At 47.9% G+C, this 26917-nt stretch overlaps 3 protein-coding genes, 2 long non-coding RNA genes and 2 other non-coding genes across 8 annotated transcripts; 5 read left to right on the top strand and 2 right to left on the bottom strand.

Annotated features, from left to right (window-relative positions):
* Positions 1-2174: 2174 nt before the first annotated feature.
* On the bottom strand, positions 2175-6183 carry LOC115599356. The gene is made up of 3 exons (XR_003988336.1): positions 6142-6183; positions 2467-2751; positions 2175-2279 (listed from the first exon to the last, which is right to left on the bottom strand). It is a non-coding gene; the product is annotated as an uncharacterized LOC115599356 (long non-coding RNA).
* Positions 2636-4368, top strand: LOC115599355. 2 transcript variants are annotated; one of them, XR_003988335.1, is made up of 3 exons: positions 2636-2724; positions 3927-4012; positions 4134-4368. It is a non-coding gene; the product is annotated as an uncharacterized LOC115599355 (long non-coding RNA). The 2 variants fall into 2 exon arrangements; XR_003988334.1 differs by having other exon boundaries at positions 2642-2724; positions 3905-4012.
* CCT6A (chaperonin containing TCP1 subunit 6A) lies at positions 5482-12112 on the top strand. Its single transcript, XM_030462203.1, has 14 exons — positions 5482-5827; positions 6162-6225; positions 6740-6874; positions 7453-7626; positions 7778-7881; positions 8552-8662; positions 9120-9279; positions 9507-9589; positions 9984-10080; positions 10420-10567; positions 10871-11004; positions 11120-11222; positions 11536-11608; positions 11772-12112. Exons 1-14 carry the CDS (start codon positions 5694-5696, stop codon positions 11842-11844), a joined length of 1593 nt encoding a protein of 530 aa, XP_030318063.1. The 5' UTR covers positions 5482-5693; the 3' UTR covers positions 11845-12112.
* On the top strand, positions 7196-7327 carry LOC115599405. Its single transcript, XR_003988383.1, has one exon. It is a non-coding gene; the product is annotated as a small nucleolar RNA SNORA22 (small nucleolar RNA).
* On the top strand, positions 8283-8416 carry LOC115599404. Its single transcript, XR_003988382.1, has one exon. It is a non-coding gene; the product is annotated as a small nucleolar RNA SNORA15 (small nucleolar RNA).
* Positions 12113-13287: 1175 nt separating the features above from the next.
* Positions 13288-17491, top strand: SUMF2 (sulfatase modifying factor 2). Its single transcript, XM_030462423.1, has 9 exons — positions 13288-13365; positions 13734-13890; positions 14225-14339; positions 14869-14913; positions 15123-15273; positions 15774-15829; positions 16244-16328; positions 16757-16922; positions 17263-17491. The coding sequence occupies exons 1-9, from the start codon at positions 13323-13325 to the stop codon at positions 17366-17368; spliced, it is 924 nt and encodes a 307-aa protein (XP_030318283.1). The 5' UTR covers positions 13288-13322; the 3' UTR covers positions 17369-17491.
* An 831-nt stretch (positions 17492-18322) lies between these two features.
* PHKG1 (phosphorylase kinase catalytic subunit gamma 1) lies at positions 18323-25725 on the bottom strand. The gene is made up of 10 exons (XM_030462455.1): positions 25317-25725; positions 23071-23204; positions 22611-22786; positions 22238-22292; positions 21568-21633; positions 21198-21361; positions 20535-20625; positions 19462-19615; positions 19248-19373; positions 18323-18637 (listed from the first exon to the last, which is right to left on the bottom strand). The coding sequence occupies exons 2-10, from the start codon at positions 23151-23153 to the stop codon at positions 18386-18388; spliced, it is 1167 nt and encodes a 388-aa protein (XP_030318315.1). The 5' UTR covers positions 23154-23204; positions 25317-25725; the 3' UTR covers positions 18323-18385.
* Positions 25726-26917: the final 1192 nt, after the last annotated feature.

The raw sequence follows: 26917 nt of genomic DNA, 5'->3' as shown, positions 1-26917 counted from the left end.
CATCATCTCCAGAAGCTGGCAAATGCCATTCCAAATGGTAACATGCCAGTTTCAGTGATATGTGAATTTTATTTTCCAACTCTAAATGTAGATGAGAGCATAAGGCAAGGCTATAAGTGATGGAGAGATGGGCAAGAAGATGGGGGGAAATACAAGGGTTTTGGTTCCTTCCTCTGTCTTCAGAATTGTCACTGGGCCACCCTGGCATGTCATCCACCAGGAAGGTGCCTGGAATTCACCTCCTGGTAAGTTTGTGTAGGAAACAAGGGCAGACAGAGTAGCTTGTCCACAGGTAGGTGTCACATGGAAACATGAGCAAAAAACCCTGAAGCTGTGTAAAACCTCTCTATGGACACATCTCTAACAGCTAGTGTAAAGGAATAGTATTTTTAAATTCCAGAATGCTACAGGCCTCAACAGTTGGCAAGGATTGATTACTCTGAAATACAGAGCATCAGGAGTCAATGTTTTAATGAGATGGGAAGAAAAAAGAAATTCCCACAGAAATAATGAGTTCTGTCTCCATATGAAAAATGTGGGTAGAAGATCTCTGGTCTTTCTGCCACTGAATTTCAGGTAAGTAATCTATTCCTATCCTATTTTTTGCATGCTGGAAAGGCATCCAAGAGCAAACAATTCATCAAGTTGGAGAATAAAATACCATGGGAAAAGGTGACATGAAGAAAGTGGGGAAGAGAAGACACGATGGGCAAAGAAGTGACAAGAGAAGGGAAGAGTAAAAAAGGTAGGATGAAACTTTAAATAAAGATGGGGGGAAAAGGAAATCACAATGGAAATGTGAAATTTCCATGAGATGTCCTTGCCTCCATACTATGAAGTACTTCATTAGGCAATATGGAAAGAAACATGGCATTTCCACAAGTAGTTCTGTTTCATAACAGAGGGTGGAGTCACAGAAGCACACACAGGTATTATATACAGCCACATGTCAGAAGAAAACGACTGAAATCTTTTTCAGTCTTGAAATCTTGCTGCACTGTGAAAACCTGAAACATCTGCAGAGTCTGCTATGTGTAATGCAAAAGAAGTAAATGTTACTGAGAACTACAGGTGTTCAGGGGAGATCTCAAAATCCTCATTGTGATTAGAGTTCACTTGTTACCATATTTCAGCTTTCAGAAGTGCTGCCACAGCACTATGTTCATATTTATTGCTATTAAAAAATTAAGTGAATCTTAATGAAATACTACCTAAAGCATCTTTTGCAACATATCACTCCAGAATATCTTAGTTTGCAGTTTTAGGTGTTTCTGATTAACTTTCCCATTTCACAAACTGAGGGTGAGCATGTCACTTGGAGAGACATTCTCAGAGCCATTGGGCACTCAGTAACAGAAACACAACCACTTTAAACACTTCCTGTGGCTCTGAAGGGAAACTGATGCTTGGAGTGAGGGACTTGGAAAAAATAGTTCTTGAAACATCACAGGACCTGCTCCCCCTACAGCAGTGATCCTGCTTGTAATAATGTTCACAGGAACACTCCCATGGTATTAAGGTTAAAAAAACATTTCATTGTTTTTATTCCTGTGTCTGTAAAATGGGACTAATACAGTGACACAGCTTTTCTATGATGAGATTTAATTATCAGTATTAGCAATATAGTCTGAAAGCTTTAGAGGAAAGGGGATACATTAAAGCAGATTAGTTATATTTAAGCAAATTGTGACTGGTTTTTATATCCCTGCAAGTATTCTTTTAAAGTTCAACCCATTCACTCTGTTCCATGTGAGAACAGGAAGATTCAGTCCTTAACTTGCTTCACACTTCCTGGTATTCTGTTCCAAAGTAGTAATCCCAGCCTGGATGCAACTCAAGAGATGAACTGTTTGCAGCTATACACTGAACAGCAACTCCTGACAGTGAATTGATTTAAGCACTTTTTAAAAAGTCCTTGAAAGGGGGTAGAAGGAACCTGATGAACATTGACACACACTCTCTCTCTTGCCTAATAAAACGATGATGCTTCCCCCCTGCATGATTGCATCATTCATTCATGCTGCTGTTCTAAACCAGGCACTGCACTGCTGCACAGTCACAGCCCCAGCAAAAGAGAATAATTTTCTATGCTAGCAAAAGATGGTCCGTGTTCTGGATCTGATATTCCAACCCCTTCCAAAGTGAGAGCAATAAAACGTTCCCAGTGACTTACAGGACTTGGACTGGCCGTGGCTGTTGCTGCAAACCTCTTGGCTGCACCAGAAAAGAAAGGATCAGCTGAGACCTTCGGTCACATAAACACACCGGCACGGGCTGATCTGGAAGAAAGCCGCATTTTGCAAATCACTCTTTTATAATCTGCTGAGTAAGCCGGCCTGGATGGGTTGTGTGGTTTTTTTTTTTTTCTTTTTTTCGTTTTTTTTTTTTTAAGCTGTTGCACACATGTAACCAGAGAAGTCCAGCTGTTGGCTGACAGGCGTAGGGAAGCGAGAGGTGTAACCTTACCCTGTGCCGAGGGAGGAGCCGCCCGGGCTGAGTTTGGGGCGCTCCCAGTTTAGGGAAAGGGGGGGGACACGGCTTGGCAGGGAGCAGAACCTGCCCCAAATGATGGGGAGCTTGGTGGTCCCCCCGCCAGTCTGTGCCACGGGCGTGGAGGACAAGAGTGTCCTTGGGAAACTTGCCTGGCTCCAGGCAGAGCGGCAGGAAAGGAGCCGAGCTCGCTGGCAGGAGCAGCCGGGAGTTTCTGCTGGCGTGAAATGGGAGGTGAGGCAGGGACACTCTTCTCTTTCACTGGGGATGAGATGAAAGGTTCTGTGAGTTAAGATGGTAAATACTGCTTTCTGGCTTAAGCTGCAGCTCTGCGCATCATTCTGTTACACAAAAATATCAGATCAAAACTCATCACGAGCTTTGAAGGCAAAATTAAAACTTCTGCTTGGGAGAGAAGGCTCTGTTTTGTTTCCCCAAACCTTGTTGCTTCTGTCTTCTAAAGCAACAGAAGAATTCCCAAACCTGCCTGTGCTCGTGTTTTGCAATCCCACAGGAGAGTTTTTTCCTTGGTCGCCAACCCAAAACAATGAAGCTGCTTGGTTCAAGGTCAGGAAAACCTGATTTAGCTTCTTTCACTCACTTGTGACAGGAGTCTCATGACTGGTGCCCATCGTGAAAGACTGTTCTGCACCACTGGGTGCCCCAACCACATTCCTTGCACCCTCTTTTTTGCCATTCTGGCAGTATTGCCCCTCAGAATTACCCTGCATTGATTAAAAGCCTTGTGTGCCTCTCCTCCCATGTCTTCCTTTCTGATTTTTTCAGACATTCCCAGTACATGACCATTTATTTATCAGCAGGAGCTTGTGTTAGCAACATCTTGTGTCAGGAAAAGCTGGTACCAAGCCCCTTTTGCTGCAAAACTGGTGAAATAGTTCACTCTTCAGTCTGGTCCTGTTTGTTAGTTTTAGTGTGGCAGGACAGTGTGTTTTTAAAACAGATTTAGAAAGAATTTCTGTGAATAAGGTTAAATGAAAGCAGATCTTGATAAAGATGAAAGCAAGCTGCTTTTACTGAGAATCTCAGAGGGTTTTGTGCCAAGGTAAGCGGTGTGTTATTTGACTAAGAGAATCACTGCTGAATATTTCATGAAGGATATTCCCTTTATTTATCTCAGTTTAATGGATATGTTGGCTGTAATGCAGTGAAATATTTTGATTCTAATCTGGTGAAATGTGTTATAAATCCATTGATTCCAAAGGGCAATTTTGGCCTAGTAAGCATCTGTCCTGTGTTTTTACTATGCATTAAAAACAAACAGTTCAACAACTACAGCTAAGACTGAAGAGTGTAGAAAAGCGTGTCCTGATGTCTGAAAAATGCTGCAAAATGGAGATTTAATGTGAAAATGCTAATGAGAAATGTTATTATACCCTAAAATAACTATCTTCAGACACATTATCCAACAAACACAGAGAGGTCTGCCTGGAAGTTTTAAGAGGATGCTGAGGAGTGAAGCACAGCTCACCTGGATGTGTAACCATCAATAGAAGCACAGCAGGTAACTTGTACATGACTACAAACCTTGTCCATTTGTAGAAAAAAAAAGCAGAGACCACCAACACAAAGGATTAGAATACCTTTAAAAATGGATTTCCTTTTTTTGCTTTGTTTTCCTACAGGAATAATTCCCCTCTCAAACTTGACCCTGCTTGGGGAATGGCCATGTCACTGTCAGCAGCCAATCCCACACGTTGCAGGTGTTTAGGACAGATAATTCCTGCTTTTCCATGGGATATCACCCACGAGGGTCATACAACAGCAGCAAGGAAAACAAAATATACCCAGCTCACTGGGATGTGTATGGGTTTGACAAGGCTGCCCTCTGCTGAGAACAGCCCTGGGAGAATTGATCAAGCAAAAAAAAGTACAAACAGGAGAAGCAAGAATAGGAAAATATTTGTGTGTGACCTGTTTGCTGCCAAATCCTGGGCAAAGTCAGAGCTTCAGGTGGTTTAACTGAGCAGTGTCTCTCCTGTTAGCATTACAGCTTCAGGATGGGTTGGTGTGTTTTGTGTTGTTATGGTTTCAGCAGGCCAGCAGCATCCCAAAAGTGAAGACTAAATATTAACAGGAGAGTTCCAGAGACAATTTTGAAAGGCCATCGGTGATTTCCTGCATTTTGCAATCTTTAATGTTTATTTGTAGTGATTCCAGTAACAGAAGAGAAAGCCCAGCTACTAAAGAATCAGCATTTAAGCATTACAAGACATATGCATCGCTCAGCATATGAACTGTGGGCTCCTTTTGTAGGAAATAATGGAAATAAGAAGAGTGTTGTGTCACACCCCACCTTGCCAGTTGCTCAGAAGCAGGAGGTGGGGATTTGGGGGTACAAACCCAGATGGGATGTGGGAGCTGAACTCGGCATCCCCGGTACCTGTGATGCGTGTCAGGAACCAGGGCCAGGGCTCTGTTTTACCTATTAGGGCTCTGCAGGGCTCTCCTATTTTTCCTATTTTCTATTTTTCTCTCTAATATCCCTCCATTTTGGAGTCCAAAGCCTCAAGGGCCGGGCTCTGACAGACCATGCAGGCCATTGATCCAGCTCCCATCAAGGCTGCCTCCATTTTAATAATATTTCTGTTCCACAGCCTCTGGGGGGAGAGCCTGACCCCTGCCTTCAGAAACCCTTCTTAAAGGTTCAGAGCTGTGCAGGCTCCAGCACCCCACACAATAAATCCGGTATTAAAAGAAGATGAGTTTCAATTAACCCTACCGGCATTTTACCAAGAACCATTTTGATTATTAATCTTACCCGCTTACTGTTAAGTCAGTCGATCTAATGTTAAACCTCCAGGTTTAATTATTTATTCTCACAGTTCTGCCCACCTGCCGGGGGGTCTGTCACATGACCGGGTGGGATCAGCCACAGTTAACTACAGTTACCATCAATTAACATCAATTAACAGCAATTAACGCTCACACCGTCCCCGCGCTGAGGGCCGGGCAGCCTCCAGGACCCCGCACCCCGGTAACCTCCGCGGCGGCGGGGCGGGAGCTGGGAGCGGAGTGACAGGCGCCTCAGCCAATGGGAACGCGCTTGGGGCCGCGTCTGTCCAATGGGAGCCCCCGGAGTGTTCTAGAAGGGGCGGGACCGGAGGCGCGGCCTGGCCTATCACCGCCCCTCCCCCGGCGCCTCGTCCCGCCCGGACTGTCCCAGCGCGAGTGGAGCGGCGGCCATGGCGGTGAAGGCCCTGAACCCCAAGGCGGAGGTTGCCCGTGCCCAGGCCGCGCTGGCCGTGAACATCAGCGCGGCCCGAGGGCTCCAGGACGTGCTGAGAACCAACCTTGGCCCCAAAGGAACCATGAAAATGTGAGGGAACCCCCTCTGGCCGGGGTTGGGGCGCGGAGGATGGTGGTGGGGGAGCGGCTCAGCGCTTCGGCGGCCGCTAGAGCCTGAGGGGATGAGTGAGGAGACAGGCGGGAGGAGCAGGAGGAGGCTCAGGGGAGGCCTGGGCGCTGCTCCTGCCCCTGTTCCTGCCGCCGCCATGTGGCAGGGAACAAAGGCGGAGGCTGCCCGGCCGGGAGGGGAATGAATGGAGGTGAAGGCTTTGGGGCGGGCAGGTGTGGTGGGGCCGGGTATGGGGTGTGGGGAGGCTGCTGGTCACCCCTGGGGGGGCTGCTCACCCGCATCGTGTCCCCCGCAGGCTGGTGTCGGGTGCCGGAGACATCAAGCTAACCAAAGATGGCAACGTGCTGTTGCAGGAAATGGTGAGCGGGATCTTACGGCCGGGGTGGGGAGGGGGGGGAGGTGTGGAAGCCCTAGGCAGGTGAGGAGGGAATTAGGGAGGCAGGAGCCTGCGCATATTTTCTTACAGTGTCTGGGGCTAAAGGGGAGCGATGTCCCCAGCTGCCCCCCGGCCTGCAAATCTGTGCTGTTAGGGGCACTGAGGGACATACGTCCCCTGGGAGGAAGGTAAATAAAGCTCAGACCACATTCCCATCAGTCTGAGGTTGCATCAGTTGTAATGGTGTGTGCTTTGTCAAAAGGGCTCTGTCGAGCTCACAGTGAGTTGAGGGCTGTTTTGGCTCTTGGCACTGAAGATTTTTATGTATAAATGCACAGTCTGAGTGGGGAAATAGTGTTACATAGATTAATGCGATTTGTTGTCAAAGTGGTTGTTGCTGAAATATCAGTCCCATATTTTGTTTAGCTGAATTAAGATTATTGGTTTCCTTTAGCACTGCAGGAAGACTTACTGCTCAGCTTCTTACTTTTGTTTAGCAAATACAACACCCCACAGCCTCCTTGATAGCCAAAGTAGCCACAGCACAAGATGACATCACTGGAGATGGTACCACCTCAAATGTCTTGATAATTGGAGAGCTCCTAAAGCAGGCAGATCTCTATATTTCTGAGGTATGTATGCAGTATTTCTTTTGTAGGTGGACAAGTTAAAAGCTTCCTCTGAGATCATTTGATTGTTTAGTGCTTAATAATCCTAAGTCAAACATGAAAAATTATATTTCTGCTTATAATGAGTGCATCACACAGCTCGTAAACTGGGGAATAACTGGAGAGGAGGACTTAAGATTTCTTCAAAATCAAACCCACTTATTTTGCATACTGGAGCATTTAATAAGGTTTAATACCTGCTGTTACTGCTCCCTGTTTTTTGCCTCTTTTACTTGGGTTTTACCAAGGAGACCCTCCCTAAAAGTTAAAGAATAAGCATCCATATTGCACAGTGAACACCCAAGTGTGCTCTGTAGTTCCCTTGGTTTCAGTCCTGTGCTAGAGCAATCTGTACTTTTCCTCTGCATTGGAAGGATTTGCATTCCTTTTACGTGTATTCAGAAGGACAGCACATTCCTTGTCTTCATAAGATCCATGTTCCCTGTGTTTTAATGTTCCATGGAATGCTGAAACCACAGGTTTGTGTAACAGTACCATCTGTCTTCTATTGGCTGAAGATTTCCCTTCTTCCTTTGCATTAGGGTTTGCATCCCAGAATAGTAGCAGAAGGATTTGAGATTGCAAAGGAAAAAGCACTCGAAGTGTTGGAGCAGGTCAAAGTAACCAAGGAAATGGACAGGGAGACCCTCATGGATGTTGCTAGAACTTCCCTCCGCACTAAAGTTCACAGGGAGCTGGCTGACATCCTGACAGAGGTAAGAGCAGGGGCCTCCTCTGCCTCTTGTGGGAAGCAGACAGGTTTTAAAGTGCTGTGATCATTATTTCAGTGAAGGGTGGATGGAAAGATGAGAACTTTGGAAGATTAATGGTCCTTTTGGGGCTTTTTTTTCCTCCTCTCTTTTCCAGGCTGTAGTAGATTCTGTTTTGACAGTCAGAAAACCAGATGAGCCTATTGACCTCCACATGGTAGAGATTATGGAGATGAAGCACAAATCAGAAACTGACACAACGTAAGTAATGAGTATCCTTGAGCTTCAGTTTGATGGTATCCTGATATTTGAGTAACTTGTGGGGTTTTGTTTTTTCAGAAGAGCTGGAGTCTCCTAAGGCTTCCACTGGAAAAGTTATTAGGGAAGGGTGAAAAGGCAGAAACATTTCAGCCATAAATTACCTGGACAGGAAAAGCTCCCCAGTTACTGAACTTGATTCCCTGATGAGATTTTTTGAGTAGCAAAGAGTAACACTGGCTCATGCTTTTGAATAAGTGCTTTTTCCTTTGGAATAGCATCCGTGGCTCAGTTGTGTTGGGCTTCTGCCTGTTCCTGAGGATTACAAACCAGCATCTGATAAATAGAAACTGGACTGTAGTCACTTAATCAGATACTCCATGGGCTCTGTGTTCATCTCAGTGGCATGGCTGAATTCTGCACTAGCTTTCCTCAGTAGTTGGTGCAGTCAGACACTATGCCAGAGTAAATTCCTGTTTCACACTCTGGGGTGCTTTTTCTGTGAGAATGAGCGTGCCCTTGGAACTGGGATACAGAATGGTTCACTCCCAACTCAGGTGTGCAGGCACTTGGTGTTTGACCAGTTGCACTCTCAGTTCTCTGAGTCTGCATTTGAGCTTTGTATCTCCTGGTGCATGGAAGTCACCACACAAAAGGTTTTTTCATCTTTCAGGCTGATCAGGGGACTGGTTCTGGATCATGGTGCCCGTCATCCTGACATGAAGAAAAGAGTGGAAGATGCTTATGTGCTAACTTGCAATGTCTCTTTAGAATATGAGAAAACGTAAGTACAGAGCAACAAGGGGAGGGGCAGAAAATGGCTACTCCTTAAAATTAGACTTGTACTTAAATTGTGCTTAATTAAGAACAAAAAAACCGGCAGAGGCTCTCCTAGAGTGAGGCAGGTGGAAGAGCTGTCACTCCGTTTTTGGAAAAAAAGCTGGTGGCTGAGAAAATCTCTTAAAAGAGGCAGAGCTTTCTCCTAGGTTTTATTTTGTGTTTTGTTGGAGAAAGGCTGGAAGTCCTTTCTTGGGTGTAATTTTACATTCTAGACTGAATACCTGAAAATACTTCAGAGTTCACCCAGTTTCAAATCAAAGAGATGTGAACTAGAGAGCAGGAACAGCTCCATGTGGTGTGGGGGTTGAATGTAGCTGAAAGGATTGATTCTTTATGCTTAAGTTTATTTCCACAGCACAGAATAGTTGTCTTACTGCTTTTTTGTGGGTTTTGTTCTTCAGAGAGGTGAGCTCTGGATTCTTCTACAAAAGTGCTGAAGAGAGAGAGAAGCTAGTGAAAGCTGAAAGAAAATTCATTGAAGACAGAGTGAACAAAATCATAGACTTGAAAAGAAGAGTTTGTGGTGATTCAGATAAAGGATTTATTGTGATCAACCAGAAGGTGAGATGAGGGAGGGGTATAACTAAACAAATTGATTTGAAATGCTGAGTTTCTAGGCAAGCTGTGTGTGGTTTGACTCACTTTGTATTTTCCTACAGAAATAGGTAAATCTAGGCTGACGTACTAGGGATCTTTGAGCCCTGAGGAAAACTTACTCATTAAGTGTCAGACTGAGAGAAGGGTGTGTTTAGCTTTTTCTTTATCCTGATGGTCACTTTTGTTTCTAGGGAATTGACCCATTTTCCTTGGATTCACTTGCAAAAGAAGGAATAGTTGCTCTGCGGAGAGCTAAAAGGAGGAACATGGAAAGGTGAGTTCCTAGGGAGAGGAAAGGGGTAAATAACTTGCTCTTCTGAACTCAAAACTGTGCATCAAGTCTGGCTTGAATCCAGCTTCACAGACTTGCACCAAAAAGGCCACTTCAATCTCTCCAGCTCTTCTTGCTGTAATTCAGGGTAGTTTGTACAAATCATAAAATTGTTGGTTTAGGAATGTTGCTGTAGGAATTGAAGCTATCAAAATGCTTCAGATGCAGTCACCTGTAGAAGAGACCTCGTTCTATGAGCTCATTTTTGTGAAGAGCTGAAGAGATCTTCCATGAAGAGAAGCAAACTGTTCAAAGCTGGGGAAGTGCAGTGGTCCTGTTGGTGACTTGGGGTTGCACTTTGGACAGCAGGTCCCAAGCTCTCTGTGTTCTCTCTCAGGCTGACCCTGGCGTGTGGAGGAACTGCCATGAACTCCGTGGAGGATCTCACTCCTGACTGCCTGGGCCATGCAGGGCTTGTCTATGAGTACACACTGGTGAGTCTGACTGAGCTGTCAGCTTTTGTTCTGCCTTGTGATGTGCCTGGATTTTTAAGTGTTTTAAGAGCTATACAGGGCTATGAATAAGTGTCAGCTTGTATGTGAATACCTGGATGTTAGCTCTTGCCATAGTGTGTTTTCCTGTTGTTATTTCTGTATTAAGCTTTTAATATCTGTAAAACAGAAAACAGAAATAAGGTTCTGCTGCTTCTATTTGCTTTTGAAGTGCTGTTAATACAGCCCTGAATCTGAAATCAGTGCCAGACTTTGTTTTTAATCACTTGGGCATGTTGATCAGGCAAATGTATGACATGAATACATAACCCTGTTTTACAGGGTGAAGAGAAATACACCTTCATTGAGAAATGTGACAACCCCCGCTCTGTCACCCTGCTGATCAGGGGACCCAACAAGCACACACTGACACAGATCAAGGATGCAGTACGAGATGGTCTGCGTGCTGTTAAAAATGCCATTGAGGATGGTGAGTCTCTGCTCTGCTTAGCCCTTTTGTGTTGAGTTTCACCTCAAAATGAGTGAATGTTGTGTTACTTTCCTTGGTACCCAGTGCAGTCAGAGCAGGGTATATTCCAGTTGGGTTTTTTTTCCATATTTCAGTTACTGTTCTTAGACCTTGTGTTTTGCAAGTAGCCCAGTAACAGTAATTTATTTGGTCAGCTACAAGTTGTCATTTTAAGTATGAGGGAAGAGAGCAAGCTACATTAAAAATAAACTGGTTAGAGTAGGTGTTTATTGTGAGGTGTCTGCAGCAATGTGTGTCTTGCAGGATGTGTGGTCCCAGGAGCAGGAGCATTGGAAGTGGCTGTAGCTAATGCTCTGGTGAAGCATAAACCTACTGTCAAGGGAAGAGCCCAGCTTGGAGTTCAAGCTTTTGCTGATGCTCTGCTCATCATTCCAAAGGTAAAAAGGAACTCCTGAACAAAGTGTGGCTTTGAAAGCACGCTGAGACCCATTGCTTTCTCTGCTGGAGTTCTCTTTTTATCAGCAACATGAAATGGTGTCTGTCCTCTCAAAGGTTCTTGCTCAGAACTCGGGCTATGATCCCCAGGAGACCCTCGTGAAGGTGCAGACAGAGCACGCGGAGTCGGGGCAACTCACTGGGGTTGATCTGAACACTGGTAAGAACTTCCAAAAATAATTGGGTGATGCTCTAGTAAAAAACTGTTGTGACTCAGCTCTATGAAGAGTAAAGTTGCTCTGGATGCAGAAAGCTGTACCTTTTTTTTAATGAGAAGCTGTGCAGTATGCTCAGGCAGGTGTCTGTTGCTGCAGTCGGTCTTGTGCTGTAGTACTCAAATGCATTCTGGTTTATGTTTTTGTGAGGATGAAGCACACAGTTAACAGTTCATGTTGTGCTTAGTAACTATATCAGGTGTTAGGGGAAAGTCATCTTTGAATTATGTGATTTAAAGACTTGCATTTCTTTTCTAGGTGAGCCAATGGTAGCTGCAGCAGCTGGAATCTGGGATAATTACAACGTCAAAAAGCAACTGCTTCATTCATGGTAAATATTACAGTATTTTCAGTGTAAATACCAGTGAGTGTGTCTGATAATTTAAATTGATAATGTGGAATTGAGTAAGCTGTCTCAAAGGCAGAAATGAAGCTGAGTGTCCCTTAACTATGTCAAAACTGATATTCTAACAATATTTATTTAATATTTCTAGCACGGTGATTGCCAGCAACATTCTCTTGGTGGATGAAATTATGCGAGCTGGAATGTCCTCTCTGAAAGGCTGAGTTGGCTCTGGTAGTGCCCCAGGGAATGAATGGTGAAGAAATCCACCCACAGGTGCACTTCTCTTAGCCCTCAGGGGATTTTCCCAGCAGTGGAAGTTTCTCTGCTCTGTCAAGCAGCCCCTCTTTGCTAAATGTGGCCACTCAAAATATTAGCAACTATTGAAATATTTGGCTCTAAAGAAAAAAAATCAGCTATTTATTTTAAATCTCACTGAAGTGTACACTTGAAGTTGCTTTCCTTTTTACCCAATAAACTTATGTTCTGTGCTTTTGTGTGTTGGTTGTTTAAAACTTAATAGCCTTGGGCCAAGGTCTGGAAGCAGTGGGGATGCTGCAGGCCTTGTTGTACAGTTCTGGCTCCCAGTTCTGTGCTGTGCTCATTACTGATTCTGATACTTCCCCCAGGAGCCTGTTCCTGCCAAAATAGAGCTGGAGGCTGCTGCTGGGGTGCTGTGGGTGCAGACTGAAAATTCAGTCCATCATAAAGCAGGATTAAGCCAATCACTTTAGTGTTTTGTTCTTGCTCCACAGCTAAATGAGAGAGTTCAGGTGCTTCACAAGGGCTTGAGGTGTGTGTTTAAAGTTACTGGATATTGTCATAATGCAGGGGTGGATTTTTAATGCTGTTTGTGCTGCGTTAAGGTATTTATGGGTACATAGCAATATACCAGACCTAGGCAGGACCACAGCTTTGGGTCAAGCTGACCAGGAATAGGTGGTTGGGTTTGTGGGAGGGGAACAGACCCCTCTGTTTAAATTCTTTTCCTTAATCCTAGTTGTGCTTTATGTTAATAGAATTGGAACTTCAGACTGGTTTGAGTTGGAAGGGCCCTTAAAGACCATTCCCTGCTACCTCTCCCATGGGCAGGGACACTTCCCACTGGACCATCCAACCTGGCCTTGAACACCTCCAGGGATGGGGCAGCCACAGCTTCTCTGGGCAGCCTGGGTTTTGCCACCCTCCCAATGAAGGAATCATTCCTGATCTATAACCTAAATGTCCCCTCTGCCAATTCAGAGCCATCACCCCTTGTCCCATCACCCCAGGCCCTTGTCAAAAGTCCCTCCCAGCTTTCCTGGAGCCTCTCCAGATTCTGGAAGTACTCTGAGGTCTCAGAGCCTTCCCCAGGCTGAGCAATCCCCCTTCCCTAATCACTTCCAAATTACTCTTAACAGCAACCTTTAAGAAAGCCAAAACCAACAACCCGAACACAGCCAACCCCCCAAGGCCCTGCTTGGGTGTGTGAAACGCTTCAGTTCCTTGGTGGTGGCGGTGGTTTTGGTGCTGATGCCGATGGCCGCAGGCTGCCGTATCACCCAAGTGTCCCTTGACAAGTCAGCCGTGTGACCCAGCGAGCGGCGGGGCCGGGCCGATCCCACCCCGTGGGGGCGGTGCCGGTTCGGGAAGGGCCCGGAAACACTTCCCGGAATCCGCAGCTGTTCCGGATCAATCCCCGGTGTGACCCCGGTTCCCCCCTATGGCCCCCCTGGTGCTGGCGCTGCTGGCGCTGCTGGCGCTGGGTGAGCGCGGGGCAGGGGGCTGGGGTGCCTGGGGACGCGTCCTCTGCCCCTTGGCTTCTTGAGCCCTAAAATCTAGGGGGTTTTCCTCCCTTTCTTCTCACAGCATCAATCCCGTAATTTAACGGAGCCGCCTGGCTGATCTCACCCGACTGGGGCTATTCCTGCCCCCAGAGAGACGCTGAAAATGTGACTTGAGCATCTTCAGCTTTTTAGCCAAAAAATGTAGGACTGTAGCAATGCTAATCACTGGCACTGAAATTGCACCCAATCTCCACTACATAAAGTGACTTTATAACCAATAACCAAGCTGTCCTGCGTGGTTGTGTTTAAAAAATGAAGCTTCTGATACTGAATTTCTTCACTTTTAGGATCTGGGCAGGATGGAGGCATGGTGTGGCTGCCTGGGGGCACGTTTCAGATGGGATCCAGCTCCCTGGAGAAGAGGAACGAAGAGATGCCTGTCCGGGAGGTGACAGTGAATCCATTCTCTGTTGACAAATATCCTGTCACAAACAGGGATTTCAGGTAAGATCCAAGGTTTTGTTTCTGCCAGGAGGGGGCAGGTGGTGCTGGGTCTTTTGTGTGGAGTTATATTTTATGAAACCCAGGGTGCAGGATGAGTTTACCTGTAACTGTACCTGGCTGTGAGATCTTTGAAGAGATGCAATTTGCACTTTTTAAATCTGTTAAATCTCTGTCAAACCAGGAAGGATCTGGAGCTCTCTGCAGGTGGGATGTCTGTGGATTGTGTGCATTTTGCTTTGCTCTCAACCTCTTACATGTGCAGATTGCTGTGTTTGGTGATGTGACTCTTGAAGAACTCTTCCCCTGGTGCCTGAGCATGTTGTATTCATGGCAGGGAGTTTGTGAGAGACAAGAAATACAAAACAGAAGCGGAAGTGTTTGGCTGGAGCTTTGTCTTTGAGGATTTTGTATCTGAAGAGCTGAAAAAAAGAGTCACCCAAAAACTGGAGGTAAATCTAAATCCCATGAGGATGAGTTTCAGTGATGATGCTGGAGGTCGTATTTCTGATCACAGGTATTTTCTACTGAGTAGCAGTTACCTCTTTGGGCAGAGTCTGCCTATTCTTAGTGGGTTTTCTTGGGTTGTTTTGCTTTTGAAACTACCAGCAGGGTTGAGCCTTGGTTGATGTATGGTGCTCCCCTGTTCACATTCTCTCCAAACACTCAGACTGGGCTCATGAAGTCCTCCACCAACCTGGGAGAGAACAAAGCATGTCTCAAAGTACTTTATTCATCAAGCCTTAAAATAGAAAAACTTCCCAGCATGGGCCTCTTGATCTGTTTTCATTTTGAAAAGTGAGTGCCTCTGCTCCATTGGAAAGCACTATCAAAATACTTGTGATAACCCAGCTCCAACTGCAGCATTTAACAATTTCCAGACTAGCAGGTGCTCTTTACACACACTGCTGTAGGATGGTGGTATAGGGGGGGGGGTGTGCCACCCGTTCAGCTTTAATCTGGTGTCATTTCTTTCCCCAGTCTGCCCCGTGGTGGTTGCCCATCGAGAAGGCTTTTTGGAGGCAGGTGAGTAAAACCCACTGAGGTGATTCCTGTCTGGGCTGGGAGGATTCACATCTTAGTGTGTGCTGAATTTTATCAACCATAAATGGGGAAGTAAATAGCATCTTTGGTTGCTGCTCATTCCCTGCCTTGGTCTGTTCTACCCTTTATTTCCTTTTGAGTTGAGAAGTTTGTAAAATCAAATCCAATCTGTTTGATGCCATTCTTCCCAGCCCTCAGGTCCTGGCTCCAGCATTAAGGACAGGCTGGATTACCCAGTGCTGCACGTGAGCTGGAACGATGCTCAGGCGTTCTGCAAGTGGAAAGGGAAGAGGCTCCTGACAGAAGAGGAGTGGGAATTTGCTGCCAGGGGAGGACTGGAACGTAAGTACTGCAAGCTCTGACCCTTCTTCAGCCTGAGGCATTGAGTAATGTTAGGTCTGACAGATCTAAACTTCCATCCAGGAATGTTTTCAGAGCTGTTAATGGGGGGAGCTGAGACACCTCTTTTGGCCTGGGAGTTGAAATAATAGTAGTAGTAGTAGTAATAATAGAAGTGGCTTATCTATGTATCTTCCTAAACAAAGCATTTCTGTCAGCTAAAAATACCTTTTCTTGGGTTTGGGGTTAGGAGTGACACACCTCATGTATATTGCTGGTAGCTTGAAGCAGTGGTTTGGAAATGGGAAGCTGTTGCTGATTCCCATCTCCCCTCACCTCTTTGCCAGTGTCTGTAGGGGTTAGACTGACAAAGGCCCAGGAATATAGCATCTGGGTGGCCTGACCTAAGAGGAAAGGAACAGGCATGAAAGCCTGGTTGAAAACAGGCAAACGGAGAGGCAGGAGTGATACAGGGGTAATGGGTGTGTCTTCCTCCTTGGCAGAAAGGGTGTATCCCTGGGGAAACAAGTTTCAGCTGAACCGTACAAACCTGTGGCAGGTAAGATCCTCAACATTGTCCCTTCTCACTGGGCTCTTCTGGGTTGGTGGTGAACTCGACTACAGAGCATCATACGTGGCCACCTGAGCATGGTCCTGTGCAGCAGTGCAGGGTTACCTGCAGGGTACTGAATTATCCAAAATCCCCTTAGAGGGAGCAGACTCAGCCTGGCTGGCTGAGTTCAGTGCTTCCAAAAATACATAACTAAAAAATCATACATAAATCCATTTGAAAAGGGGTTTGTCTTGGGAGAACTTGAGGTGGTTGATCTCCTCTCTCACCAGAAATGCTGTATGGAGTTAATTTACAACAGAGAGTTATTTCTATTGTTTAAGTGTAATGGTCCTGTGAAGAGCAGGACTTTGTGTCATCTCCTGGTTGGATCTTTGCTTGGAGTGATCTCTCTTCCCTCAGGGTGATTTCCCAAGGGAGGACACAGCTGAGGACGGTTATCACGGCGTCTCACCCGTGGCAGCATTCCCACCTCAGAACAACTATGGTATGGAGCAGACATCCCTGCCCTGGTTTTGGGGGTGGCATCTGCTTCCTAAATTGACACTAATTATGAACTTCAGTAGTAGCAGAGGTTTCAAGCATGATGTGTAGGATCTTGTCAGCATCTTGATAGAATAACCAAGACCAGCAAAAGCACTGCTGGTTGCTGCTGAAGTTGGCTGACTTGGTGCACTTCAATGCACCAAACCAGACCCTGCTTTTAAGTAGAATTCATTTATTTTGCTCTTTCACATGATTTGCCTGATTCCGAGCATGTTTTTTTGAGGGCATCAGATACCATGCTCTCCTGCTGGTGAGAAACAATGAGACACCTTTAAATGAGAGATTTGTTGAAGGTTGACTTGTTAAGAGGGGGGCCAGTTTGCAACACAGTGCTCTCATAATCCTGACACAAAACCATCCATGTCTCAGGGATCTATGACCTGCTGGGAAACACCTGGGAATGGACTGCATCAGAGTACCTGGCCCCAGGGCTCTCATCAAGGCAGCGTGCCCAGAAAATTCATGTCCTGAGAGGTGCCTCCTGGATTGACACTGCAGATGGAGCTGCAAATCACAAAGCTCGTGTGACTACCAGGTAGGTCTGGGCAATGCCCAGGTGCTGTTTCACAGTGATTTCTTCTGCCTTGGTTATAGAAGAAGATTTTATTTTAAGACCTTTCTCTGTTCCTGCTCAGTTTTTCCAAGAAGCAGTTAGAAGAACATATTGCAAATACTCCTAAAAATTTTCCTGTTATGAATATGTTCCTAATTGCTTCTCACATTATGAGTGTTTTCCATTAAGTAGTTAGAATTAAACAATTGAAATTACTCAAGGGGAGTGGAGGACATTTCTAGTCTGTTATAGAGGGCCACCTTAAAGGATGTAAACATAACTAGGGAGGATCCCTAACTTTGGGTGTCTTTTTCCCCTTGAGAATGGGGAACACACCAGACTCAGCCTCTGACAACCTCAGCTTCCGCTGTGCTGCCGACACCCTGCCCGTCGGGGCTGAGAAAAGCTGGATCAAACCTGACCTCTGAAGGTCACTTGAGAAGACCTGAAGGCATTTTCTCCTGTGGAGATGAACAGTAACCCCCAGCAGCCACTTTTGTTAAACCTAGGCAGTTTTTAAAATTTATAAAAATAAATACTTTCAGCTAAAACTCCTTTCTGCACTGGGATGTCTGGGAATGCACAATGTCTGGATTTGTCTTTAATGTCCTCTTGGTGTAGCAGATCTTACAGCTCTCCTTTCAGAGTCTGTTTTAAATAAAGAGAGGAATGCATGTGTATGGGATGGGCACAGAGCAGCTCTGACCTCCAGCCCAAATGGAGCAAACACCTGCAGCCTCCATGTGACCATCTGCACGAGGGGTGGCTGCCAGGGGTAAGCCAAGGGGACATGTCCCTAGAAGGATGAATCATCATTGGTCATCATCTCTTTGGGAAATCCCAGCTTCATACCAGCCTCCAAGTCTCTCCAGCAGTGGAACAAGGACCTTTATTGACCCTTAAACACTGGCAAAGGCATGTGTGTGCTGGTTTCTAAGCTCATTGGTGACACATATCAATGACCCACCTCTCCAAAGTGTTGGAGCCAGCATAAGGGCTATAAGTCAGCTGTGCACCAGCTCTGCCACCAAATCTGATGGGACCAGGAATCCTGAGCACACATGGGGACAAGGACACCCCCTGTAGGACCTGCACATCCCTCCTTCACCTGTGGCTGCCCCAAAAGGGTCCCACTTAGGTGCTGAGCTGAACCTTCTTACAGCTCTGTTGGAGGCAGCTTCTCCAAACCCATTCCTTACAGTAGGACAAGCTCTAGGGGCAAATCATAGAAAGTTAGGGGTTGAAAGGGAAAGATCATCTAGTCCAACCCCCCTGCCAGGGCAGGGTCACACAGGAACGCATCAAGGTGGGCAAATCCCAGCTGTCTGTTTGCTTTGCATTTGCCAGCAGTATCTAAGAAACAAAGGGGAAGAAACCACCAGTTGGTTTTCAAAGATTTTACTCGGCTTAACTGAGCAAACCCATGGGCATACACAGCAGGGAGATCAAAACAGCCCTTCCTCTCCTGCCAGGGTCAGCAGGACGGCCTTGCAGGTGTTCTCAAAGAGGGCAGCTCTGTTCTGTGCCTCCCCCTTCTTCACCCAGTGCCTGTAGGTCCTGAAGGCACAGGCGTCGATCAGTTTGCGGATGGGCTTCAGGGAGTAGGGGTCTCTGACCACCAGGTCCCTGGTGACAGATTTGGTCATCCGGTAGTGGTAGTAAATTCGGACGGATGCCAGGACGGTCAAGCCGATCACCTGCAGCATGGGGAAGGGACAGGATGGAATTTATGGTCAGGACTGGATCAGCACCAACTGATCCATGTGGCTGCTACCCAGGAGGGAGCCCAGCTCCTGGCACAGGTATTTAAGTCCTGTGGGAGCGGTACAGGTTTTTTCCAAGTGTGTCCTTAATATAAAACTGGGGGCTAGTCCTAAGTGTGTCACCTAATGTCACTTTGGGTGCCTTTGGGCTGCCCTATTGGCTTGCTATAGGGAAAGGGAAAGATTTCTCTGTTTTTCTCAACTTTTGCATCACTTCATGAACCCATGTGAAGTCAGGCTCATCCATTTCCCCTTAGAAATAATCTTTCTTTTATTTTTGTAATGATCTGTGGGGGAGGCAGGTTTTTCCCTTATTTTATCCTCTTCCATGAAAAAGCCCTTAGGAAGTAACAGAAAGTGGAACAGTGCTTGGAGAAGTGTCTCCACCCAGGCTGCCCATATCCTGCCTAAGGCCAGGTCCTTCGGTCTCCCTGACCTCCCAGTTTCTCCTAGCTCATCTGTGGGAAACCCATCCCACTGCTCAGTTCCTGCAGCTCCCAAGTTCAGCACTTGGGTGTTGAAACACCCCCACACCCAACCTCACCCTGAATTTCTGGATGGGGCTGAAGTGCCGGACCTCCTCTGCATCATACTGCTGGAAGAAGGGGTGGGCCAGCGCCTCATCAGCCGTGTACCGCTGCCGTGGGTCAACCACCAGGAACCTGGAGATCTGCAGGAGGGCACTGGGTCAACTGGGAGGGGTCTCAGGTGTCTGTAAAACCCTTCCCACACAGGATTTCCCAGCTCTGAGTGCCTACCAGGTCCTTGACGGTGTCCGAGCGGTCGTCCCACTCCGGGGAGCTGAACTGGTAATCCCCATTCATGATCATCCGCAGCATCAGCATCTGCTTGCGGTGCCAGAAGGGAGGGGAGCCAGCCAGCAAGGTGTACATGATCACCCCAGTGCTCCACCTGTGGGCAACCCAACAAGACCTGGGTGACACCCTGGGGACACCCGATCAAATCTGCGCCCAAAAGATGGCTTGGTGCATCCCCCCAGCTGGGGCATGGTAGGGCTCTGCCACCCTGGAAAAGCAGGACGCAGCCCTGCCTGGTGTCTGGTGAGGGAAGCTGAGCTCCCTGATGGGGCTCGTTAGCCCTGATGGGTAATAAAGAGCAGGGGCTTCCCCACTCTTGGGGTTTTTGAGTTGAACTGATGTGGAGCTGCTTCTCTGGATGCTGCAGGAGTAAGATGTGAGTTGGCAGTGTTTGCTCTTGGATTTTTGTATTTGCTTTTTAGGGGAGGGTGGGACATGGTGGTGCCAGCAAGGCTGGATGCTCTGGGGCTGTCTTGGTGTGGGCTGTGTTGTGGAAAGAGTCCTAGTGTGGGCTTAATGGAGGTATTTAAAATGGAAAGAGGCCAAAAGGCCCATGTGTGTCTTCAGTGGTTCATTACATTTCTGATAGCTGCAGTCCTGAGCCTGAAGCCACCACACTTGTGTAAAAGTCTCCACAGGACTCAAGCTGAGTTCTGATGGGCTTACCTGAGCTGCCTGCTCTCTGAGGGGCTGCCTCAGGCTCACATCTTGCTATGAGGTGTGCTTAAAAAGCCTTGTGTCTTGGAGCCCAGCCCCTGCATTGACTCAGGAGCAGAAAGTGTTACTTTTAGGGCAAAGCAGGGAGAGGGACTCCTCCCCAAGATGCTGCTTCTCCAGCTCTGTGCCAGAGCCCTTGCTTGCTGAGACAACCCTGAGGGGGTCTTTTTAGTGCATCATTTAATTCCCTCCAAACTCAAACTGGCTTCCATCTGCACAACTCTTGCCTGTACCTCAAAATACACATTTTGGGAGCAGGCCAAGGGGCAAGGCAGGGAGGCAAACATCTCACTCACATATCAACCTCCTTCCCGTAGCCTTGGTGCTCGTCATCCATGGAGCACTGCAGGATCTCAGGGGCCAGGTAGCCAGGTGTGCCACAGATCTCTGCAAAGACAAGGCAGAGCATCTCCCTGAGCCACCTGGGAGGGTTTGTGCCATCCCCCCTCCCACCCCTGAGCAGCTGATGAAGGGGAATTGGGATTCTGGATTCCAGGTGGGATCTTTGCAGACACTGCAACTTGTGTGCATCTCACTGGTGACTTCTCTTGGTGGATTGTAACAGCTAAAACATGAGCAAAGAGAGCAATGGGGATGTTGGTGTGTGTGTGTGCTTGTTGGATACATGGCTCTTTGCAGGGCAGGAGTTGGGAAGATACCTCAATGTTGTGCAGTAAATGGATGGGATAATGAGGATCAGCTGGAGGGAAAAAAAAACAGAAAGGAAAGAATAGCTCTCTTAATGCCCAGCAACTTCTTTGTGGTAAGGAATGGGATGTGGAGGGCTCATGTGTGAGCTGAAGGGGAGCTCCAAGCCAACAGGCAACAATTTGCACCTGCAGCAGTGAGACTGGGCCCATGGAGACATTGGGGCTGGAGAGGCTCCACTCAGTGGGCATTGCAGCAACAGGGTGGCCATGGGCCAGCCCAGCACAGCCCCTGCCTCCCTGCCCTCCTACCTTTGAGCTTCTCATTCTCACGCAGCTGGCAGGAGAAGCCAAAATCTGTCAGCTTAATGTTCATGTCATCATCCAGGAGAATGTTCTCTGGCTTCAGGTCACGGTGAACAATGTTGATGGAGTGGAGGTACTGGATCACTTCCAGCAGTGCACGCATGATCTTCCTGGGGGTGGGGGAGAGCAGCTCTGAACACCCACAGGCACCATGCTCCCAGGGATGGAGACAGGGACAGGGACTGCACAGGGGACCACAGAGAAACAGCCCAGGATGCTGTTTTGCCCGTGGGTGCCATAACCATTGCAAGGTCATCTTTTGAACCCATGTCCTGCTTTTGCACCAGGATTTTCAGCTGTCTGCTTCTGGCCTTACCTTGTTTCCTTCTCACTCAAGGTGACTTTCTCAGTGAGGTAGTCAAAGAGCTCCCCTTTCTTCATCCTGCATGCAGGAGGGAAAACAGAGGCAGGAAGTGGCTGAGATGCCACAGCAAGCCAGCCACAAGATCTTGGGGAGGATGGTGTGGGGGTTGTTGCCCTTTAACAGCCCCAAGTCACCCTCTGCACAAAAAGATAAGCCAGCTTGTTAATAAAAATGGGTAAGAAAGTCTATATTGCTGCAAAACACAAGGCAAAAGAAAGAAAAGACTGCCCCTGGAGAGGATGGCATTTGGATGGGATAGAGATGGGGCTCTCCTGGTGCCATCACCTTGTACTACTGTCCATCACACTGTTCCAGTGTTGTGGTGTCACACAAGCCCTGGTCCCACTGGGCATATAAATAACCCACAGGGATGCATGAGGCTCCCACCAAAGGTTACAGGGAAACTTGAGCAGCACTGAGCTGCTGATAGAGGGCAAACACTGCTGGCACAAGGCTTACAGGAACTGAGGTTTGTTTCTACCTTAAGCAAGTGCTGCTTGTCTCTCTGCTTTGCCCTGTTTGGGCCATAAACAGCTGAAACAAGTGTTGGGTGGTGGCTGTCTGCAAAGCAGGAATGGGCTCAGGGAGTTGGTGCTGCAGGGGTGGGCAAGCTGGTACTTACAGGTCAAACACCAAGAAGAAGAAGGTGCTGGATTCATAGCTGTCCTTCAGCTGGACTGCAATAAAACATGGGAGCTGTGAGCACAGTGTGTAGCATGTTCCTGGACTAAAAATTGCTGATCACAATAATTGAATTAATGAGGAGTCAATCTTCATCTGTGTTTTGGTTGGGAGATGACTTGGGCAGTCTGGGAACCACCTGCATGTGTGTGGAGGTAAAGCAGATGATGCTCCGAGCAAGCACCCTGCATCACATTAAGACCATCAGTCCTGACCCTCCCGGGCTTTCACCCCAAAACCCCTGTCCTGGGGACACCCTGAAGAATAAACAGGGCAGAAAACCCCCTTGCCCTGATGCTCAGAGCCTGACTTACTGACATTGGGGTGGCCTGAGACCTTCCGGAGAATGTCGATCTCTTTAGTGGTGGCTTCCCGAAGCTCCTGCACCTCCTTGGGGGAAATGTTCCCCGCTGTGATGTCGATGATCTTCACTGCATACTCCTGACGGGTGGTTTTGTGGATGCACCGACGGACAATGCTGCTCACCCCCCTGCCAGGGACAACACAGACAAGACTGGGGGGTTCCAATCCTCCCCATCCAGCCTGACTGTGCCATGGGCACCTGTGCTGGTTGTTATTTTCATGTAACCGTGGGTTTTGCTCTGTTACCCTGTCCTGGTGGAACAGATTTTGAGCTGATGGAAAGTGCATCTTTGTGCTATTTTTAACACTCTGCTGCTATGGCCTGTGTTCATATCAGATTCCCAGAGGATGCTGTTCCTCTTGCTTATTGGAATAAGTGAAACCAGTGTTTGACAGAAAAACAAGCTTTACCTGCCCAAAATCTCCTTCGGCTCATATTTTTCATAAAATTCCTGGGACGAGTTCCAGTCTGGTAGGTCCTCTTCCCTGGTCATCTCTGATTCCTTCCTGGTGGCACTCCGGGCTCGTCTGCTGGTGCGAAAGTGCTGCAAGGAGAAAAGAGCAGTAAGAGATGCAGACTCCACCCAGGGCAGGAGGAGGGACCTACCCTGTCCTGATCCCCCCCTCAGCAGGGAAAACATCAAGCTGGAGAAGAGAGGAAGGTGATCACAGACCAAAAGGATGGAAGTCGTAGTATGGAAATGCAAAGTAAAGCCCTCAGGACACTGTAGAGATCAAATCGGGGCCAACAGGAGAAATCCTGCTGGATCCCTCATAGCCAGGCTATAGAAAAGGCTTTGGAAAGCACCCCAGCACCAAAAAATATAAAATCTGTCCTGCAGAGCACCTGCATCCAGCTCACAGCTTAGTTTTATTTGAGGCTCTCACTGAAGTCAGTGCAGAGAGAGCTGGTGGGGAGGCAGTGGCTGACTGGCACCTTCAGCTTGCACGGTACAAAGGCGTGTGGCAAGGCAGAGCAGGTCCAAAGGTCCCTAGCAGCAGCCTCCCAAAATGTCAATCCAAACCCCAAAGACCACTGTGAAGCCCTGAAATCTGCATTTTTTTCCCCCCTCTGATTTTTATGACAAAAGAATTGTCTGGAATGATTTGGCTAAGAACAAGGAGGGAAAAACTGTGTTTAAAGATGAAGGGAAAAGGACTGAGGACAGCAGCTGAGTGAGTTCCTGCTTCCAGTAGCCTCCAAAGCTCCTGAAAGGCTTTTGTCCTGTTTTAGTTTTTTTTTTTCTTTTTGTTCAGTTGGTTGGTTTGTTGGTTGGTTTTCATTTTTTGTTTGTTTGGAGGTTTTTTTGTTTGGTTATTGGTTTTTTTTTTGGCATGTGCTGTTGTTGGAGGAATGGCATGACTATATTTTGAGGTCTGGGATAAAGGGAGGAAAAAAATCACCAGTAGTCCTGATTCCTCCTTTTCATCAGAATTTCCCTTTAAACTCTGGGAACTGCGTGTCCTCTGCTTGTTCTTGCTCTTGGCATTGCTGAAATCCTGATTGTTCGTGCCCAGCTGCTCCACAAACATACAGACACCAAAAGCTGGTGTAGAAAGCAGCTCTTAAAAGCTTGGGCAGCAAAATCATCATTTTGGGGGAGCAGTTTGTGCTGGGGGAGGGAAAGTAGGCGGGCAAGAGAGCCACAGTACTGTGTGTTTCGCTTTGCCCTTGTCTCTGAGGTAGCAATAACTCCACCAGGACACTGCCAGGCAGGGTTGCAACTCTGGCTATGTTTAAATCTTGTTATCAATGTGTATCTGTCCTGACCTAGATATGAGGATCGATGCTGTAGATCTGGTGCCCAGGTGTCTGTCTGCTGCCAGGAGAGATATCCAGTGAGGGCAGGAGCATTTCTAAACACCCATGAGTTTGGTTTAAGTTACAAAAATTTCAACTGCTGGAAATACTGTGAGCAGTGCCAAACCAAGTCAGGGCTGAAACAAGAGGCAGAATCAAGGGGTAGGGAAGGGTATCTCCAAGATGGGAGGGAACCAACAGATTTAAATTTTTTGAAGCTGAAAATCAGAAGTCCTGGGGGTTGGTATGGAAGGGCAGGAGAGCATCTGCAGAGAGCTGCTGAGCTCTGTGGTGCCTTCTGGGAGGAAAGAGCCTGGGAGTTTGTTTAAAACATTCTGAGGGTATAGAAACTGTTGGTACTGAGCAGGAACAGGATACATCGGGATGATTATTGGAGCTCTGTGGGAGAGAAAGGGGGTCGGGGCTGGGGGGAAGGTTTCAGTCCCGAGGCAGGGATGGAGGAATGGTGAAGGACAGAATGCTGGAGACTGGCCCGCTGCTGTCAGCCTGAGGTTTTTATGTTCCCGGGGTTAATATTCAATAACATGCAAATCTTTTTTCGAGACAAATCCGGAAAGCACAAGCTAAAATCATATTTGAGGCCAGCACAGGAGCTCCTCCCGCCCCAAACCCTCTCCTCGTTCCGGCCCCCCCCCCAAAGCCCACCGAGCAAAAACGAACAAGGAGACTTATTCAGCAAATAAGGGGGGGGGGGGGGGGAATGCTTAAAATAACACCGAAAGCAAGTTTTTTGAGGGTAGCTCAAACCCCCACCGTCTCCGAAACCTCCCAGCCCCCCCAAACCAGCGTCTCCTGAACCCGGTTCCTTCCCGCACCGGGCTCCCGCCGGCCTCACCTCGCTGCAGGGTCTGTCACCACCACCCCCCCCGGGCCCCGGGCGATGGCGGGCGAAGGGGAGAGGCCGGGGAGGGCCGAGGGCCTGTGTGCCGGGGAGCTGCGGCTCTCTCAGGGCTGCCGGCCGCCCCCGAGCCAAAAATAAAGCGCAACGCGACTTGGCAGGGGCGGGCGGCGGGCGGCCATGTCGGGCCGCGGCCTGAGGTGAGGTTTCCCCCCCGGGCTGTGGCTGAGGAGCGGGGGAGGGGGGGAGCGGGCGGAGGAAGAGCCGCGCAGGATACGCGGAGATTCGGGGAGTTCCTCGGAGGTACCGCACGGCTTAACCCTTCCCTGCGCGGGGCTGGGCCCGGAGATCGATCGCCGGTGTGGTTCCTGTCTGAGCCAGCCCCCCATCCCCTCCCCCGGAGGGTGATGCTGCTGCGGGGGGGCTCGGCTCCCCCGGGACCCTCCTCCCGGCGCTGCTCCCGCACCGCTGCGGTGCCTGCCGGCCCTGAAAGTCTGAAAGCATCTCCCTGCCTGCTGAGGAATGGTATTTTAGGGGATGTCTGTAGAGGTCAGAGCCTGCACGGGCGTTTCTGGCCCGAAATGTTTTTTTTATTCTCAGTAGGAGGGTGCCGGAGCTGGGAAGTGAGATGTCAGCTTGATCAGCAGAAGCGAAGTTTCCCATGCCATGAGGAAAGGTGGTTGCGTCCTTGTGCCCTGGGCTTGAGGTAACCCTTCCCCATTTTAGTATTTTAACTTCCAGGAACTGCAGATCAGGGATGAAGGCTTTCAGGAACTGGCAGAATACCCAGCAGCATAAAAGCAGCTCAGGAAAAGCAGAACTGCAATTTTTGGTGCAGGATTATTCCCTGCCCCTGTGGGAGCAGAGCTTCCCAGTGCAGGGTTTAGAACACTCCTTAGGTACAAGCGTTTACTCTGAAGGCTCCAGGGATTTTAGCAGGGCTAAACCTAGCTGCCCCTGCTGATGGAAAAGAGTTTGGTTTGCCCTTTGCATCAATAGGTACTTTTTAATCAGGTTATGTACTTTTCATCACATGACAGCAGCAGCTCTGTTGCTCACCTGAGACAGGCATAAGAAAAGCCACACACACATAGTTACCACCTTCTCAAGTCAATTCAAGACTTCCCTCATAAGATGGGAGAGAAGGAAAACCCACAGCCTCATCTTGTGTTATTTGGAAGTAAGTTTCATCTAAGACTACATGACCTTGGAAGTGCCCAGCTGCTTGATAATGCAGAAGCTTGATCAGCTCATGGCCCACCAGTGATCCTCTCTGAGCACAGGGGAGGTTATTTCTCAGCATATCCTGAACCTGAATATAGAATCTGTTTTAATTTAAAAGTACAACAGGATGCTGTTAGGGGACCCAAGACCTGCTGCACACAGAATAACATGGATCAGACAGACTTCCTTGTCACTGTATGTTTTGATCAGCAGAAGCTGCCTGTGGGACTCAAATGCTCAAGCAGAAGTCTGTCCCACCCAGCTAACAGCTGAGCTACGCCAGTTCTCTCACTCCAGCAGCTCCAGCCCTCCAGGCACCACTCCTGGCAAGCAGACAGGAGCTGCCAAAAATCAGTTCTCCCCTGCTCACCCTT

Source organism: Calypte anna, chromosome 19 (genome assembly GCF_003957555.1).
Source record: "Calypte anna isolate BGI_N300 chromosome 19, bCalAnn1_v1.p, whole genome shotgun sequence".
Taxonomy (NCBI): domain Eukaryota; kingdom Metazoa; phylum Chordata; class Aves; order Apodiformes; family Trochilidae; genus Calypte; species Calypte anna.
Note: the sequence above shows the minus strand (reverse complement) of the source record. Positions and strands in the feature narration are given on the sequence as shown.

Coding starts and splice junctions, on each gene's coding strand:
- PHKG1 (XM_030462455.1), bottom strand. CDS start 23,153: ATGACCAGGGAAGAGGACCTACCAGACTGGAACTCGTCCCAGGAATTT. Junction 22,787..23,070: donor CCGAAGGAGATTTTGGGCAG/GTAAAGCTTGTT, acceptor TGTCCCTGGCAG/GGGGGTGAGCAGCATTGTCC. Junction 18,638..19,247: donor GCCCCATCCAGAAATTCAGG/GTGAGGTTGGGT, acceptor CCCATGCTGCAG/GTGATCGGCTTGACCGTCCT.
- CCT6A (XM_030462203.1), top strand. CDS start 5,694: ATGGCGGTGAAGGCCCTGAACCCCAAGGCGGAGGTTGCCCGTGCCCAG. Junction 5,828..6,161: donor CCCAAAGGAACCATGAAAAT/GTGAGGGAACCC, acceptor TGTCCCCCGCAG/GCTGGTGTCGGGTGCCGGAG. Junction 11,005..11,119: donor CTCTGCTCATCATTCCAAAG/GTAAAAAGGAAC, acceptor GTCCTCTCAAAG/GTTCTTGCTCAGAACTCGGG.
- SUMF2 (XM_030462423.1), top strand. CDS start 13,323: ATGGCCCCCCTGGTGCTGGCGCTGCTGGCGCTGCTGGCGCTGG. Junction 13,891..14,224: donor GTCACAAACAGGGATTTCAG/GTAAGATCCAAG, acceptor TATTCATGGCAG/GGAGTTTGTGAGAGACAAGA. Junction 14,914..15,122: donor AGAAGGCTTTTTGGAGGCAG/GTGAGTAAAACC, acceptor CATTCTTCCCAG/CCCTCAGGTCCTGGCTCCAG.